General features: G+C 35.0%; 1 protein-coding gene across 11 annotated transcripts in view; it reads right to left on the bottom strand.

The window, feature by feature from the left end:
* The window catches only part of topbp1 (DNA topoisomerase II binding protein 1), a 41,117-nt gene extending 24,457 nt beyond the window's left edge, over nucleotides 1-16,660 (bottom strand). For 3 of the 11 annotated variants that reach the window (XR_015524363.1, XR_015524367.1, XM_087308420.1), the window contains exons 1-11: nucleotides 16,442-16,660; nucleotides 13,778-13,877; nucleotides 13,528-13,662; nucleotides 11,014-11,157; nucleotides 8,384-8,565; nucleotides 6,175-6,368; nucleotides 5,895-6,089; nucleotides 3,938-4,101; nucleotides 3,625-3,788; nucleotides 1,904-2,154; nucleotides 1,535-1,830 (exon numbers count right to left, since the gene is read on the bottom strand). Coding sequence is in view for 5 of the 11 variants with exons in the window: in XM_087308420.1 (XP_087164546.1) it covers nucleotides 1,535-1,830; nucleotides 1,904-2,154; nucleotides 3,625-3,788; nucleotides 3,938-4,101; nucleotides 5,895-6,089; nucleotides 6,175-6,368; nucleotides 8,384-8,565; nucleotides 11,014-11,157; nucleotides 13,528-13,662; nucleotides 13,778-13,864 (1,812 nt within the window). In the remaining 6 variants the exon portion in view is untranslated. Of the gene's footprint in view, nucleotides 1-1,534; nucleotides 1,831-1,903; nucleotides 2,155-3,624; nucleotides 3,789-3,937; nucleotides 4,102-5,894; nucleotides 6,090-6,174; nucleotides 6,369-8,383; nucleotides 8,566-11,013; nucleotides 11,158-13,527; nucleotides 13,663-13,777; nucleotides 13,878-16,441 lie in introns of those variants that run through there. The other 8 variants (XR_015524365.1, XR_015524368.1, XM_087308422.1 and 5 more) reach the window with 4 other exon arrangements.
* Nucleotides 16,661-18,014: the final 1,354 nt, after the last annotated feature.

Here is an 18,014-nt window from a genome sequence, read left to right as displayed (position 1 = left end):
AAATGAAGAGAGGGTGGGGGATAAAGTAGCTCCTCGCCTTTCATAAAAACAGCCAATAGCTTTGTTTTTAATCACCGCTCTGCCAGTGAGAGAAGTTGAGATTAAATTAAATCCGTCTCGAAGGGGGCGAAAAATGTCAGATAAATTTTTGGCGGGTTGCTATTTTGAAGAACTAAAATAGACTGCACACTAGACCAGCTGAAAGCAGGTCTAAAGTCCAGCTCAGAGCGCATAAGTGGTGCGCCTCGCTTGCACATTGCTTAAAACACATGCAGGATGTACAACAATACGCAAATATCTTTACAAATGAAAAAGAATTAAAGCAATAAATATTACAAAAATTATTACTTTCTACATAAATATAAAAACCACTGAATTCATGCCTTCTTCATCTCAGGAGGGCTTTTTTTTAGTTTATTCACGACAAGTTGCTTTTGTATAGTGTTATTATTATTAGTAGCAGTATTTAATATATGCACATTTATATTTATTTTATTAAAAGCAAGCTTAGATTTGTCCACCTGTCAGGTTTTAGACCATATGGTTGTTCTTTTCCCATTGACTTCCATTATATCAACATTTTTTGATTGCAAAGCCACGGCACCATATAATCATACATTCTTGAGTCTTGGCAAATCTGTCTGGCAAATCTTTATATAGAGTTACTATATAAATAAGTGCTTATTTTGATTTTCCCAGATCTCACTCACACACACTTTCCTCCAAATAACTCCATATAAAGATTTGACAGACAATTTTGCCGGAAACAAAGCTTTTTTGCACTGCAACTAATGATCAACAGTAAAAATTACAATTTTTACCTCTTCCCAATAGGGAAACCACTAATAATGAAGAATGCATGATTATATGGTGTCATTGCTTTGCAATTAAAAAATGTTGTTATTATGGAAGTCAATGGGTCAAAAACAGCCACTAACAAGACAAAAGGGTTTTAAATCTGCCCAGAGCAGTGTTTATCAACCATGTTCCAGGAGGACCACAAAAACTGCATGTTTTGAATGTCTCCTTTGTTTGTCAGACCCATTTCTGGTCTTTCAGTTTCAGCTAATGAGCTGATGATCTAAATCAGGTGTGTTTGGTTCAGAAAAAAATGGAAAACAAGCAGAGCTGGTGCTCCTCTAGGTACGTGGTTGAGAAACACTGGCCCAGAGTGCATATTGTTGAGGTTTTGAAAATTTTCAAAGCATTTTCCAAAATATGTGTCAAAATAAGATTGTCACCAAAAATAATTCCATTTGGTGAAACAAAACTGGTCAAACTCTTGTGGTCAAATCAAGACTTAAAGTGCATGCTTATTAAAATCTAGCTTTGTTGTAACCAATTTTTTCAGACTTTTGACAATGAAAAAAGAGATTTGGACCTTTGAATTGAGACTTTAAGATCCTTGATATACAGTTTTATTCCAATATTACCCAAAACGAGATTACTTTAACAGACCAAAATAACCAAGAAAACCCTTCGCGTATATACATAGTTAGAGTAAATAAATGTTTCCAAATCTTGTCTTGCTTACCAGCCAAGTATCTGTGGCAACCTCATCTACTGTTGCCTCCACGTCACAGCCCAGCAGCGGCACGATAGCATAATGCGCCACAGCTCTTGATCTGCCAACCAAAATCTTCCCAGCGTTTTCCATGACTAGCTCTGACAGCTGGGCTTCAGCCTCAGCTCCGAAACCAACCAAGATGAAGCGCTTCCCAAAAAAAAGGCCACCTTCTGAGGCTTCAGCCAACGTGGAGTCCTTCCCCTCAACCAGAGGTTCTGGATGTAAAACGCTATGCCTACTGCTGGTGTCCTGAGGCAGCTCTACTGCAGAAAAGACAGGCAGAGATGAGCAGATGAGACGTACAGGATTAAAAGGATGAAAGATCTATCAACTCACCCACAGTCTGGTCGTTCCCCATGTACTGGGAGAGCAGGTCTTCCTCTGCTCTGGACTGTCGGGCTGGACTAGGGGCAGGAGGGGGAGCTACAGAGGGTCTGGAGGCACGAGGGGCAGCTTTGTGAAGAGCAGGTATATCAACAGCGGCTGGGGCTGGGGGCAGGAAAGACGGGTGGAAGTAGCCATTCTCGGGGAGCAAGGAACCACGGGAAAAACTTTCTAGAAGCCACTGCACGGTCACTATATGAGGCCTGAGGAGAAGAACATGTCTGAGAACTACATTGGATTTGTTCAAACTGCACTTGTTATAGAACTTTTCCCTTAGTTTAGTCATAAATGCACAGTTCCAATTGAATCTGCACAAAAACAATTAACTTAAGGCTGCTTGAATGAGGTGGATGAAGCCTGACTGAAAACAAACACTGAAGTTGTTTAATTGTGTTAAGAAAGCAATAAAACCCTATCGACTAGTAACCAATCAGTATCAATTCATAATACAAGATGAAGCATCATTAGATAATGTGGGTAAACAACAGTACTTCATGTTTGCGGCTGTAAAATGAAAAGCACCTATAATTGATGTGCTATACAGCTATAGCTATTTAAATTACACCCAAAACATGAAAAGATAGGAAGGGTTCATTTGAATGATACGTACGATCATATTCAGCAATAAATTATTTTTTTGAAACAGCAACCTTGGCCTACATTCATAAAAGTTCATTCATAAAGTTTTACTAAATAGCATTTTTTGAACATTTTCTAAAAAACTTCATGCCCAAATAAAAAAAGGTATGTATTTTTTTGAAGCCTGAGGTCTGTTTTCACAAATTTAGTCTTGTTTGAAACTGGTTACTTAAGAGTTAAATTACCCAAAAATTGTATAGCAATATAGTAAAATATGGTTAAATATAGAAAAGTATTACTTGTGACTTTATTGAATAGATTTCACTTATGAAAAAAAAATGAATGTTAATTGAATGGTAAGGGTTTAAAAACACCCAAAAAAATATGAAGATGCATGTATGCCCATGCTGTGATTTAAGTTTGAGGATGACACTCCAAAAACTGTGGTTTCTGTAAGCATTTATTTTAAAAATGTCTTTTAAAAAGACCATTTGGAGACTCCAAATGGACACATGGTAACCAACTGACCAAATTAGTTAAATATACACAACACAAAGACGCAAATTGATTCAGAACAGCTCTGTCCACCAAATCAGGGGGAAAAGACGAGAAAAAAAACTATTTCAGATCCAGATCTATTTTACACCAAGACGGAGAGCACACTTTCTTTAAATAAAGTATTTCAAAGCTGCAATTCACTTGTGGTTTCTTATTAAACTTCACAGCCACAAATATTGAAAATTTAAACATGAACAAAACAATCACAGTCTCTCCCCGCCGTCCAAAGATAATATGCTAAGCGTTTAGCATTTTGGCAGATCACCTACTGCACCTTTAAGCGACTGTCAGTGAACACCAAACCAACGATCAAGGAACACAGATTTTAGCCTAGGATTTCAGGAATCTTTTAGAAGTTCCCAAATTTGTCTCAGATGACAAAATCAGGGTTGAAATCTCAGTGTGAGCACGACTTAAGTTAGGAGCTACTTTTAGCCTTAAGATGATTTTTGAATATGCTGCCCTGAAGGCTAAAGTTTGTAAAGTTGTAAAAACCTGTAAACCAATTCATTTAAAGACAACAGATTTTTACAGACCTGTGAGTTGCGTTGTCAAGGAAAGCTTTGATTCCCTGGTCTGCTTCTCCCATTACTATATGTGTAAGTTCTTGGGTGGGCTGGTTAAAGCGCAGACCTCCAGCAGTGTTCACCATTCGCCTCAATTTCTCCAGTTTCTTGCCTGACAGGCCACACAAATACAACTACAGGAAGAAAAGAGGATGTGGATTCAGATCAGTGGAGGTAAAAATGCTCATTTTCAGGAATATCGAGATATCGTTTTAATCTCAACACTGTACCAAACGTCTGACTATACACATTTATGATATATTTATAAAAGAGTTAATCTTACCTTACAGCCATCCAGCAAGTCATCAACTCGACAGACGGTGATGTCAAATGAGTCAACTGGATCAGGCATCTCGATGTGGCTGATCCCTGCTGTAGTGAGGGCTGTTTCATTGACATTAAGGCTGATGTTGGAGATATGACTCAATCCCAAAAGCGAGGGACCATCTGCATCGAAACATGAACATTAATGAAACAATTAAAACTATACCTAAAACAACGAAATTAGAATAAGTAATACGCTATTTATTTAGGTGATGTTTTTTAAGATTGACTTCAGTATTGTCTACATCAGGGGTCCTCAAACTCGCTCATCGGGGGCTGATGCCCTGCAGAGTTAATCTAATCTCCTTGCAATCAATCTCCTAAAAGGCTTGCTAGAAATGTCCTGGCAGGTGTGCTATAACTGGCAGGTATACTCATCAGACACTGGGGCCCCGTTTAAACTAATGCGTTTTAGTTTGAAAACGCATAAGTTTTGGTACGGTTACGCCAACCGTCCACACTACGCCGGAGTTCTCGAACGGAGCGTTTCAAAAACGCTGGAGAGGCCGTTTTCATTCTGAAACGCTGCTGCTCTGTCTCAGTGTGGATGAGCAAAAACGGAGACATCTGAAAACGGAGGCGGGGCTGCAGACATTCGCCTTTCTGATTGGGGCTTTTCCTCAATATTAAGTAGCCTAACACACACAGTTCAGTCCTGCATCCTCTCCTTGTAAGTTCAGACTTCGCAAGTTTGATCAAGGCTACAGTCTCTTCTTCTCAGTTTGATATGGAAAACAGACTATACCGAGGACACGGGAAAATCATCAAAGGGAACAGTGTACTTTATAACTTCATTCACATCATCCTGGCTACGTTGTTTCACTTTCTCAACAATAAAATGTAAACATCATTTAAGGAACTGCCTATTTCCATTTTAATATTAGTAACTTAATAGACAGCAGAAATGTTGAGGCGTCGTGCTGCATATATGAGCGTCATCTTCACTGTGTGGATAGTTCTAACAAAACGGAGCCAATAACAACTGCCTCCTTTCAATTTCAGTGAAAATACGAAACATACCCTCACTTTTGCTGAATATCAGTTTTAATAATCAATAATAGCCATTATAAAAGTATAACATACAGTAAGTTTATACATTATAGGAAATAAAGGCAATCGATCAGGCAATATACAGAATGTAGGCTACGTGGTTACATTAATCATTAACTTATCTTTGCGCTCAGCCAAAACACGTTACCTGAGAACAAGTAATCCAATGACCAAAGTCAGGGAACATATCGTTAGATAAAGACAACAAGATGAATGAAATATCCCATTTAATAAATATAGTGAGATTAGATCCAGCGTGAGATGCTTGATGAGAAGTCCGACTAGCACAGCTCTCATCTGGGTAGATGGGCTGCAGCGCTTGCCCAAGAGTGTGTGTGGTCACGTGATATGCGTTTTCAGCGTTTTGGTGTGGACGGAGAGAAGTTCAGAAACGCTGGGTAAAACGCGAGTGTGGACGTGGATTGTTTTCATTCTAAAACGCTGTTTTAAAACTAAAATGCACTAGTGTAAACGGGGCCTGGAACGACCTGTCTGTTGTTACTGATGCTGTAACAATAAACTGTTTTGCCTAAGGACTTCGGAGATCTCATACTTTGTCATTTTTTTTTTTAAAACTTTGGCTTAGAGGCTTAGAGGCTTAGTATATTTTGAAGACCAGAATCTTTTTTCCACAACAGGACCAAATACACTCACTTTTAAAATGATTCTAGTGAGGGAAAGAAAGATAATTTTAAGATGTTTTTAAGCAGTTTTTAAAACAGAAACCTTTTCTAAAATTATTAATATCTTCTTATCACCTTGATTAAGACAAGAAAGAAAAAAAGACTGAAAAAGGAAAGCTTAATAAAAAACTGTAAACAAATGGTGTTTACCAAACAAACCATATGAACATTTTGACTCCTCACCCTCTTTACTCCTGCTCTGTCCTGTAGGAGTAGAAGTGTTTGGTCTGCCAGACTTATCATCAGTTTTTCTCTTATCTCCACGCTCCACAGCATACCTGCTCTCATCCTGACAGAAGCCCTTCTCTATGCTGTCAAACAGCCAGTGGAGTGACACGCAGTACACGTTCCATTTACGGGCAAACTCATATTTCTGACCTGAAAAGCAACACACAACTTTAAAATAAAGCACATAGTAAAACTATCCTAAAAGAGTGTGATGGAGTTAAAAGAATGTGGTCACCTGTGGGTTCATTGACAATAAGGTGAGTGCACTCATTCATCTTGAGCTGCCCTGTGTAGGTGGCTCCATTCTGATCACACAACCTCTGAACCTCCTTACGTTCAACAGTAGAGAGGCCCGTCACACACACTGTACAGCCTTTAAGGACTGGACACCGATAATCCTCTGTATTCAGCTCAGAGTGATGGAAAACACTAGAGAGGAGAAAAAGAAGATTAGACATACATTAAAGTTTGTGCAAAGTTCTGAAGCTGAATTGTGATCGTCTTTTCGCTCCTATTATGATGAACGGTATCTGAGTGAAACAGTACATATTAAGTACCAGGGTTTCTAAAGGTTTTCCTAAGTCAATTCCCATTTCGAAACCAACAAGCAAACTCTAAAACTGTATACATACACATAAGTACATAAATTTATTTTAGATGGATTGTTGAGTGTTTGCCTGATTGAGTAGCTTAAAATGATTAAAGACCTACAACATAATACTTATATGTTGAATATAACACTTTTTAAGGCCTAAAGTATAGCTTTTTTTGTTGACATTTTAAGACTTTAAGACCCCTCGAACACCCTCAGTATATAAAAATTGGATTGGATTATTGTTGTTTGTTATTATCAGAGGAGAGTAGGGCTGTGCAAACGAAAATCCGGTTTCGATTTCAGGTTCTAACGATTATGAGAAACCGTTAATCGAGATAAACAATTATTGCATCATATACCGCCCGATTTCCAGTTGTACACATTGTTGCTCTGCAAAGCTCTGCAATGTCCTGTAATTTAACTTTTGCAGCACGGGATGTGCATTGATGTACATTCAAATCATTCATATTTTTAAAAGCGCGCTTAGCCTCAGACACTCAGAAACAAGCAGAGCACGCACATCTAACGGCTTCTTAATGCGAGCGCTTTAATGGTCAAATACATGCACATTTGTGACATTGAGTGCAGTGTTTAGTGATTATTAATATTAACCCTTATTTGTGTGATAAACAAACAAGTTGAGAGTCAAAAGACATGTGAAAGAGAAACCGTATTAGAGCCGCACTATTCTTAAAGTGACAGCGTGCAATATTCCTGATGCCGACTGTTTTATCATTAATTAAACAACAAAAGGACAAAATCCCTCACTGCTTTTGACTTAAGACTTTTGTAGCTAAAGTTTTTTTTCTTACAGTGAAGATGTTTAAAGCACAGTTTAAAGAACAGATTTAAAAACTCATTTCTAATAACTGATTTTTCTAGATAGCCTAATTTTCAAGATACTAGTATTCAGCTTAAAGAGTAATTAGCCAAGTCATTGTATATCAGTAGTTTATTCTGCAGACAGTAATATATATATATATATATATATATATATATATATATATATATATATATATATATATATATATATATATATATAGCTTAAAGGGGCTAATAATGTTGAGCTATTAGAATAGGTTTCAAAATATTTAAACCTGCTTTAATTCTAGCTGAAATAAAACAAATAAGCCTTTTTCCAGAAGAAAAAATATTATAGGAAATACTGTGAAAAATTCCTGTTAAACATCATTTGGGAAATATTTCTATATAAAAAAATTCACAGAAGGGCGTATAATTTTGACTTCAACTGATAACGGTTGAATTGATCCGTAAAATTGTGATTACAATTATGACCAAAATAATCGTGATTATGATTTTCCCATAATCGAGCAGCCCTAGAGGAGAGATATATTAAATAAAAATAAGAACTGTCCAACTTGCTCTAATTGTATGTCTAGGTGAAGTGAAAAATCTCATATCATCTTGTATTCTAATAACGATAAAGTACCTTTTCCAATAATTAAATTAATTAACAGCTTATATATTGACCACAAGGAAAAGACAATTTCTTTTTTTTTGTTTTAAATTTTTAAGAATACCATTTAAAAATGTGCTCATTCATGAGTGACACTTCTGGACTAATGTTTTATTAAGAATGTAGAAATAGAAAAGAAATGTTAAGAAAATAAATAGTTTTTTTTCCCAAAACTAATGGTTACAGGCCCAGCATAAAATATTGCTCAATAAGATTCTAAATACAAACATGTACTTTCAAGTTTACCACCTATTCGCTATTCTGTTATTTATGATTATGCCAGCAGATTGGTCAGCCAAATGCTGAAAAAGTTTTGCTATAAACAATGCATTTTGCAACACTACAAAATAAGACTATGATGTAAAGAGTTACCTGTCCTGAGACTTTTCCCAGCATGCTTTCACCCAGCTGGGTAACAGGATGGGCTTCCCAAGGCTTGCTGCCACCAGATATTTTTTACTCCCAACTTCACCTGCCACCAGGTGAGTAACAGACACGTTGAGATCCCGGTAGACTCGTCCACCCATCAGCTGAATAAGATCCATCACTTCACTCTGCAAGAACAAAATAAAAGCTGATTATTTGTCATAACTGCACATGCAGATGTAACAGCATTCCAGTTCTACTGTATATGTTACAGGGCTTCTGACAATTTAAAGTTAGCCTGAGTTATTCTAAACCTAGTTTAAACAGAATCCTAGGTAAAATCCCAGGTTAAAAGTACTTTAAAAGTACTTAAATGATTCTTAGATTTTACACAGTGCAATCCTAAACCCTGTGTTAGTCATTATTTACATATTTGTGGTATTAGTGTAAAACTTTAGCAAAAAGTGGCAAACAACCTGGGGTGCATTTCCTAAACAACGACGTAACTTGCAGCTGAACTATCAAGGTACGATGCATCGTTTGGGAAAAGAACGATGTAGTGACGATTGTTTGCCGAGGTATAACGTAAACCGGCCATAATGACTCTCTAAACTGTGTTGAGTAACAACTTCTTTAGAGAAGAGCCCCATCATTTCTTTGTGCAAATTACACTGTTTAAATAAACATGCATTAAAAATAAAATCCATTAATAGATTTGTAAAGACATGCACTCGCTTTTCATATTAATTGAAATATATGGCACATATAGGGCCTATGTTTGCCTTACAAATATTATTGAGAATATATCATATTCTAAACCATAAAATCACTTACAAAAGCTAACACCTATTCTAATATCATAAATAAATCATATAAATAAATAAATAATGAGGCGATTTATCAAGAAATTAAATTTAATAATTATTATGAATTAGAAATAAAATAAAATTATACTTTAAAAATAAAAGTAATAATTTTGATGATGATTATTATTATTATCATTATTATTATTAAGTAGGATATTGTTTATTTATTTTTTTAAGTCTACTTTTACAATTTTACACTTGTAAACCACTGCAGAAAGTTCTAACCAGCAGGCCCATGTCATTTACAGTACATATACCTAATAAATAACCTACTATAAATTAAAAGAATTAACGTATGCTTTTTGAGTTCAAAATGACATCAATGTTTTCAAAGTCCACTGCGAAGGGAGCACAATTGTCAACATGAAGATCGCTAAAACTGAACTGTAAAAATTGTTTGAAAGCAAATTTCACCTAAAAGAGATGACTTTAATGCTATTTTTCATTTGTTTTTGCGAATGTTCGTTGGAGCGACAGATTTGAGAAACGGCAAATCAGCAAACTATGTTTGTAACGACGGACCTTGCGACCTTAGTTGGCTAACGATGGTTTTGGGAAACACACCCCTGCATGGTTTCCGCTACATTCATTCTTCTATGGCAGGGCGCAACACCAAAATTCATCCCACCACGGCTACATTAACATTACAGCTACGTTCAAAACAATCAGTCGTGGTTGTTGTTTTTTTTTAATAGCGGGTTATAATCCCACCAAAACGTATTATAAGGTAAGTGAATTATAACAGCACAAATTTTTCTCTAATCTTAGTTCTGCTGTGGGTTATTTGTTTAACCCTTTAAAATGACATGCTGACTGACTGACAGGGCTGCGCGATGTGTGAGGCCAGCAAACACGGCGTAGCTTTCAGTTAAGATGAACACAGTTTCCGTAATTATACCTTATAGATAAAGGTCTATGGTTCTGCATACAATGACTTTATCTTGCTGGAGTTTATAGCCGTTTCACTTTACTTCAAGACCCATTAATGCTGCTCTGTAAGTTTATTGGAGACATTCATAAATATTCCTGCAAATCTAATAAATGTTGGAGATGTATTCCTTACATAAACGCACTAAATCGCACTTCAGCATCGTTTATTTGAGGAAGCGTGCAAGTTTTTTTGCACAAACAGAGAAAATCGGTGCGCAAGTAAAGAGATTTGCATGCTCCTATTGCATAAATATGATCTCGACTTGTAATACTGCGCCCACGACATTTGTTATTGAAATAACGCCATAGGCAGTTGGTAGATCTGTGTAAAAGGTCTGCCGCCACAGCTGGACAAAAATCCTAGAGAAAACACTGATTTATTTAGATAAAGGTTCTAGGTTTGGGAATTGCTGCATCTGGTTTTATATACTGCTGAATGGCTGTCAAATGTGATACTAAACAGACTTTACAGACTATAAAGAAGAATGAAAAAGAACATCTTTTTATTTAGATTCATTCTTTGCGTTATTATTTAACATTTTTCAGTTTATATTTATATACAAGCATAATGTTTCTATTACCATCCAAAAGACATTTAGCTGTATGAGTTTAACCCCACAGTTTAACACCGTATATGTTGAGAAATTCATATTTAACACAGTAACATTTTATAACACCAGGCAATATCACTATTTAAAAGCACGAAGCCTTCCTTTACCCAAGTTATATAATGTAAAGTGTCTATAGCCCAGGTTTAAGTGCAGTGTGAAAGCCCTAATGTAAGCAAAGATGGACAACGTAATTGTATATCAATACTGCAGATCATAGCTTTCTCCTTACCCGTGCCTCTTTGTCAAGGTTAGTGCAGGAAACAGTGACATCAGCCATGGACATGTTATACACGGGCTGCTCTGCTTTGGGCACACATCTCTGCTTCTGCAGACAGAAGAGCACTACTAGAGGACTCACAATCCTGCATCCCAGCTGCATAAAAGGAAAAAAAGGAAACAGTTTATTATTATTCACTTTATTATTAAAAGGGTGGGGGAATGATTTTGTTCTTCAGAAATTTATTTTACTATAAAAATACAGAAATATTGTAAACTCTGATTTCATTAGGGAAAAATAACAATACAACAGTGCTGCATGCTACTGGAAAAATATGTGATATGCAATAGTTTAATACAAATATTACTTGCAAGATACTTTTTTTGTTTATAAATTGAATGATCATACTAAAATACTTTAAAACAATAAAAACTGTCAATGTGCAAACATTTAGATTTTAAAATAGACTGAAAACCTTGGTCGATAGTCTGGCTTTTATAGGCTGCTGTCATTTTCAACCTCCAACACTAGTATTTATTTCCATCTGTCTGCTCTGAGACTTTAGGCTCTCCTTTGGCTAATCTGACCAATAGCAGAAAAGCACCTACTGTGGAGGCAGGTATAAAGACAGTAAGGCTCCATCAGATTGGCCACATTAATACAGCGTTAATGATACAGAGATGAGTGACGCACTAATTAAACACAAATCAATGATAAAACAGTAACATGAAATACACAAATGTGTAAAAGGTGTTTGTCTAAAGTGTCAAGAGGTAGCTAGCTGCAAAAACTTTAGTTTAATAATAATAATAAAAAATAAAAAGACAATTCTGTAATCATTTACTCATGCTTCACGTATCACAAATCTGATTGTCTTTCTAACATTGGCTGGACAAAAAATAAGACATTTTAAAGAATGTTGGATAGACGCAAACACTGAATTCCATAGTATTTGTGTTCTGACAATGAATGCCAATGGTTACAGGTTTTCAACATTCTTCTTTATATTAAAAATAAATAAATAAAAAACTTGAAAATTTGTGCCAAGTCAGGGGTGAGTAAATAAGACAATACTGATTCTCATTTTTGGGTGAACTAACTCTTTAAGGCAAATTGCAGACAGAATTTAATAAAATACCATTAGAGCACTTCCATGCAAATGTCAACCTTCCCAAGAAAAAAAAAAAGTTTTTACCAAAATAGTGAAACCCTTTCTAAGTTGTTTGCTTAGGCTTGTACTTTACAGTACTGTAAAAATACTCAAAAATGTATCTGTCAATGTTTTCAAACTATTATAACGGATTTAACAAAGTCACACAAGTGTCAATTTTACATCTGTCACATCTAAAACAAAGCTTTTTCTTCCTAAATGCAAAAAGGTAAAAAAAATTTAATAAATGTATATATATATATTTTTTATTTTTTTTTTTTTTCCTATAGAGAGCCAATTCTTATTCTTTTGATTGGCATTGTCTTATTCTTTTTGATAGGCAATATGGTATACCACTGGATCTAAAAATAGCAATGGTGTCTATTTCAATATCGATATACCGTCATAAAAAACAATGCAGTTAAATAGGAGACAAGTATTAAATAATGAATATCATTTATTAATAATAATAAATATTATTACACGGTAATAACGGATACCAAGGTAAAATAGGCAGGAATTGAATAAAATACCATTAGAGCACTTCCATGCAAATGTCAACCTTCCCAAGAAAAAAAAAGACGTTTTTTTTTTCAAAATAGTGAAACCCTTTTTAGGTTGTTTGCTTAGGCTTGTACTTTACAGTACTTTAAAAATACTCAAAAATGTATCTGTCAATGTTTTTAAACTAAGTCACACAAGTGTCAATTTTACATGTCACATCCAAAACAAAGCTTTTTCTTCCTAAATGCAAAAAAAGGAAAATATATATATATTTATATATATATATATATTTTTTTTCCCCTATAGAGAGCCAATTCTTATTCTTTTTGATTGGCAATATGGTATACCGCTGGATCTAAAAATAGCAAGGGTGTCAATTTCAAAACCGTTAAACCGTCATAAAAAACAATGCAGTTAAATAGGAGACAAGTATTAAATGATGAATATCATTTATTATTAATAATAAATATTACTACACGGTAATAACGGATACCAAGGTAAAATAGGCAGGAGGTTTGACGGTGTCAAAATTTGGATACCGCCCAAGCCTAGTATACTGTAAACTCACACACCCTTTTGGTCACATCCATATTGAAGTTCTTAATTTAAAACATACCAAATGTTTACAGATTGATACTTTTCTGATCCTATAACTCTCATTTAGTTGTTTTGGAAAAGAAACAGACTTTTCAATATAATGTTAACATTTTTTCTCTGTGAATTTATGTTTGAAGTTTTTACAGCAAGTCACATGCATAACGCTGCAATTGCTCATTGTGTTACCATAATAAATACAGAATTATGTTCTCTCTGGATGTAATAGAATAAATAAGCTAAATGCTCATCAACACAAAAAGCAAGCAAACTCTCACCCTTCTGCAGTGGTCAAAGGCACTACTGGTGAAGTCACTGAACACAAACAGGGATTTGTCATTGTGGTCCAGCTCCAGAGCCGCTTCCTCATCCACCATCTGCACATATTTTTCTGACTGCAATTCCACTATCGCCTGAATACAAGCATACAGTTACATGAACAAAACGTGTCATACAAACAGCGAAGATTAGTGTCTAAAGGATATAAGGAGTATTTATTGACAAATATTAACGAGAATTATACGTCACCTTATAGGCCTGGAGAGCCACATCACTCTTTTGTCCATTGCTTTCAACAAACTTCACAATGTATGCATCCTTGCTGGCTTTCGACATGGTGACATGTAATCTACATCATAAGACAGGAACATAAATAGCTGCTCATTCCAAATTGTTGTTGTTTTATACAGTAGTAACCCTTGTGCACTGTTCAAATTTACTACTCTTTTGTTATGTTAGGGATGAAAATATGCTGTAAAATTAAATCAGAAACTTTTTTTGCATAAAAATACTGAAGTTTTTTTTTTTTATTACAAGATTTTAACTCTTTATTTTCCAAGTTCACAAACGAAGTCACTGATTTTGTGAAAAACACATACAAAATAACTTATTTTAATTATAAAAAGTAGTTGACTGGATTTTTTTAACCTTTTATTACAGTCTTGGAAATGTGAACGATTAGTACCAACATTGGCTTTGATGCATTGTTAGATTTTCATTTTTTTCTTACTAATTTACTGTTGGTGGCTGTTTTTTGCCCCATCGACTTCCATTATAACCCCATTTGATGGTGCATAAATACAGTTTTGTTCTTATTTACTCCATGTAGTTCTGAGAGCTGAGATGCATATTTTGAATTTCTCAGATATATCAGGGTAAGTGCGTAAATGTCACTCTCACACACTCAGACACACTTTAATTTGCTGTTATACTCCATATAAAATCCAGAAACTAAGTTTTTTTTCTGCACAGGTCTATTTAAAGGGTTAATGGTGCAAACTGATGATCAACAGTAAAGATTACATATTTTTCCTTTTCCCAACAGAGAAAACAAAAACAATAAAAAATGCATGATTATATGATCAGCGTTCATACACATTTTTACTACTAAACTTCCATGCCTTTTCCATGATTTTTCCAAGACTTTCAAGTAAATCTTCATGACCTAATGTTTCATGCAACGTGTACATATGTGTGGTAAAAAACAATACATGTTAAAATCAGCATATTATAAAAAAACACATACCAATCTGTTAAGTTTCAGTTTATATTTATATCTATGTAAAATCGATTTAGATTATGCTTACACCACACTAATAATGTGAGAGTATGTGATTGGTCAAGGAGAGAAAATTAGTAAAGACAAACATATATTCAAGCATACAGATATGTTTTCCATGACTTTTCTAAAACTTTGTAGGTTTTTCTGATTTTTAAAAACTTTTCCAGGCTTGGAAAACGCCATATCAAAAATCCATGACTTTTCCGGATTTTCCATGACCGTATGAACCCTGTATAATGTCATGGTTATGTAACAAAAAAAGTGGTTATAATGGAAGTCAATGGGGCAAAAACAGTCACTAGCAGTAAATAAGGCAATGTTGTTTCAAAAGTCCAAGACTTTGATAATAGATAAAAAAAAAATCCCGTCCACAATTACCTTTTATATTGAAATACGTAATTTCAAGAGTTCACACTTAGCTGATGATTGATTATAAGCAAGTTTGGCATGCTGTCCCGGGAGAGAGCCCTGAGCTCGAAGGTTCTTGAGCCCTGGGCTCCCTCCCGTTTGGAGGAAGAGAGGGGAGCCTCGAGCTCAGGTAGATCTCGACAACTCCCCCTTTTATAATAGCTAAAGATTAAGATTGAAGGCTATTAAAAGATATGCTGTTTTATTAGATTACCTGTATTGAAATTTAGATTTAACGATAAACTTGTTGTACATGTTTTTGGAATGTGGGAGGAAACCGGAGAACCCGGGGAAAACCCACGCAAGCACGGGAAGAACATGCAAACTACACACAGAAACGACCACCGGCCTGTTAATGAACTAGAACCGGTGACGTTCTTGCTGTGAGGCGACAGTGCTATTCACTGAGCCACCGTGCTGCCCTATGGAGGGAAAGGTGAAAAGGTAGGGGTGGAAGGGGGGATTCTTCAAATCGAAGATGACTGTAGTGAGAAAACCCTGGCTCTTTATAGTGGTTAGGAATGGCCTGATTGGTGGATCAAGCATGCTAATGCAGAACCAACCGAGTTCAATCATAATCACGTGCTCCTCTCGAAATTAGTTTATGAATAAACTTCACTTTGTGTGCTTTTTTTCACCAAATAAGTGGCATCGTTTATAAATTTGTCAATTAAAGAAACCCTGTATTTTTTAACCATTTTTGTAGTTTTGATCAAGATTTAGATTGATTAAAAGATTTATGCAAAAAAATGGAACAGAATAACGTTTCTGATGCATTTTTAAAGCAATTTATTTTAGAGGATTTTTCCCTAACATGACAAAAGGGTAACGTTAGTGAATGTGCACAGTGTACTGTCGAGTACTTTAAAAGATTTAAGGCATTTTCGCAAAATATGTGTCAAAATGTGATGTCAACGATAATCATTCTGCTAGCTGAAAGGCAGAAAAGGTTATGGCCAAATTAAGACTTAAAATAAGTTACCCCCAGAGTGAAGAGATGAAAACATCCCCAACAGCACATAAGGGTTAACCTCATACTGTAAGTTACACTGTTAATATATTGAATAAACGCAAATAATTACAAAACTAACTAAAAAGCTAACTACATGTTATTTCTGACTGACAAGAGTAATTAATTATCCGAGAGACGGTGAACAGCGTCGTAATGTTGTTCAGCTTTTGCTACTGTTTACAAACATTTGTAATAACAAATAAAGACTCACCGCTAACTTACTGCGCAAGTATCTGTGCGACGATTAAAACCTAAATCTTCTAAAAGACGTTCACCTCATTTAAGCTTCGTTTTATGACTTTTGCGCATGTACACACGTATAAACAAGGTATAATAAAACTGCGATGAATCATTAGCGATTCTGTCTAGTTTATTTACTAAATCTAGACGTGCATTCGCGCCATCAGCTCCGAAACAGCTTCCGCTTAACGTCTTTTTCTTTGGTAACATGGAAGGAAATGTTTAACAATTGGCCGCCACCCACTGGACAGGAGAATAATAATGTCATGAAAATGAATATGAAATTGCCATCCAAACTGAGATTAAAACATTTTAACACATTATTATTTTAACGTTTCATTTCAAAGAACAGGAAACCATGAAGAGCTTTACATTATATTACAGAGCATTACAAAACTATTTTTGAAATTATCTTTATTAAAAGTTTCAAATAATAAATATAAAGAAATATATTTTGTTAAAAAAATATTTTGCATTTTATTTAAGTCTAATATTGTATTTTATGAGTTTCACACGTTAGCACACACGTTTAATTTAAAATAATTTAACACAAAAACATGCAGTCACACAGCCAAGTGTAATGTGTTCATGTAGATGTAGATGTTTAGATTTTTATCAAATTAAACTGTCAAATCATACAAACAGAACAGTTGAGGTCAAAATTTATAAGATTAATCTGAAAATCTGATTGTCTTTATTTATTATTATTTATTATTAATTAATTATTTTGCCAAAATAAAGGAATCACACAAAATGTATGTTCATGTAAGTACAGACCTATTTCATAAACAGATATTTCAGATAAAATATTTGAATTAAAATACCCCTATATGAATTATATATAGTTGACTATATTGATTCTTAACCCTGTTAAAGCTGACACACGAACAAACAGTCAGAATATTCACATTTTTTGGGACTGAAATGTTTATTAATCCTTTTATCAAGATCCGTTTTATACCATACTTGAACCCGTCAATGAGGGGTGGGGTTAGGTGAGCTTATTAAAAAGCATTGGATTCAGCTCATACTGCACTGCACGCCAGTTGGTGTTTCTGTCTCGAGTTTGCATGTTCTCCCCGTGTTAGCGTGGGTTTCCTTCAGGTGCTCCGGTTTCCCCCACAGTCTAAAGACAAGCTAAATTGGTCGTAGCGTTTATGTGTGAATGCAAGAATGTATGGGTGTTTTCCAGTACTGAATTTGCAGCTGGAAGGGCATTCGCTGCGTAAAACATACTGGATAAGTTAGTGGTTCATTCCACTGTGGTGACCCTTCATAAATTAAGGGACTAAGTCGAAGGAAAATGATTGAATTAATACATTTATTTTATGAAAATGTATTTGTACATCTTTATGAATAAAACTAAACTAATCTGCCATGTACTAAAATTCAGACATCATTGAAAAAAAAGAAATTTTAAAGATAAGAACGTCACAAAAAAATTGAAACAATTGAATTCCAATTTTTCGCCTATTTCCTAGGATTGAATAGTGATTTCTAACTTTTCATCAGTGTATGAACCATAACTGTAAAAGACTTGCAAA

This window comes from Danio rerio, chromosome 24, assembly GCF_052040795.2.
Source record: "Danio rerio strain M-AB ecotype USA chromosome 24, GRCz13ab, whole genome shotgun sequence".
Lineage (NCBI taxonomy): Eukaryota > Metazoa > Chordata > Actinopteri > Cypriniformes > Danionidae > Danio > Danio rerio.
Note: the sequence above shows the minus strand (reverse complement) of the source record. Positions and strands in the feature narration are given on the sequence as shown.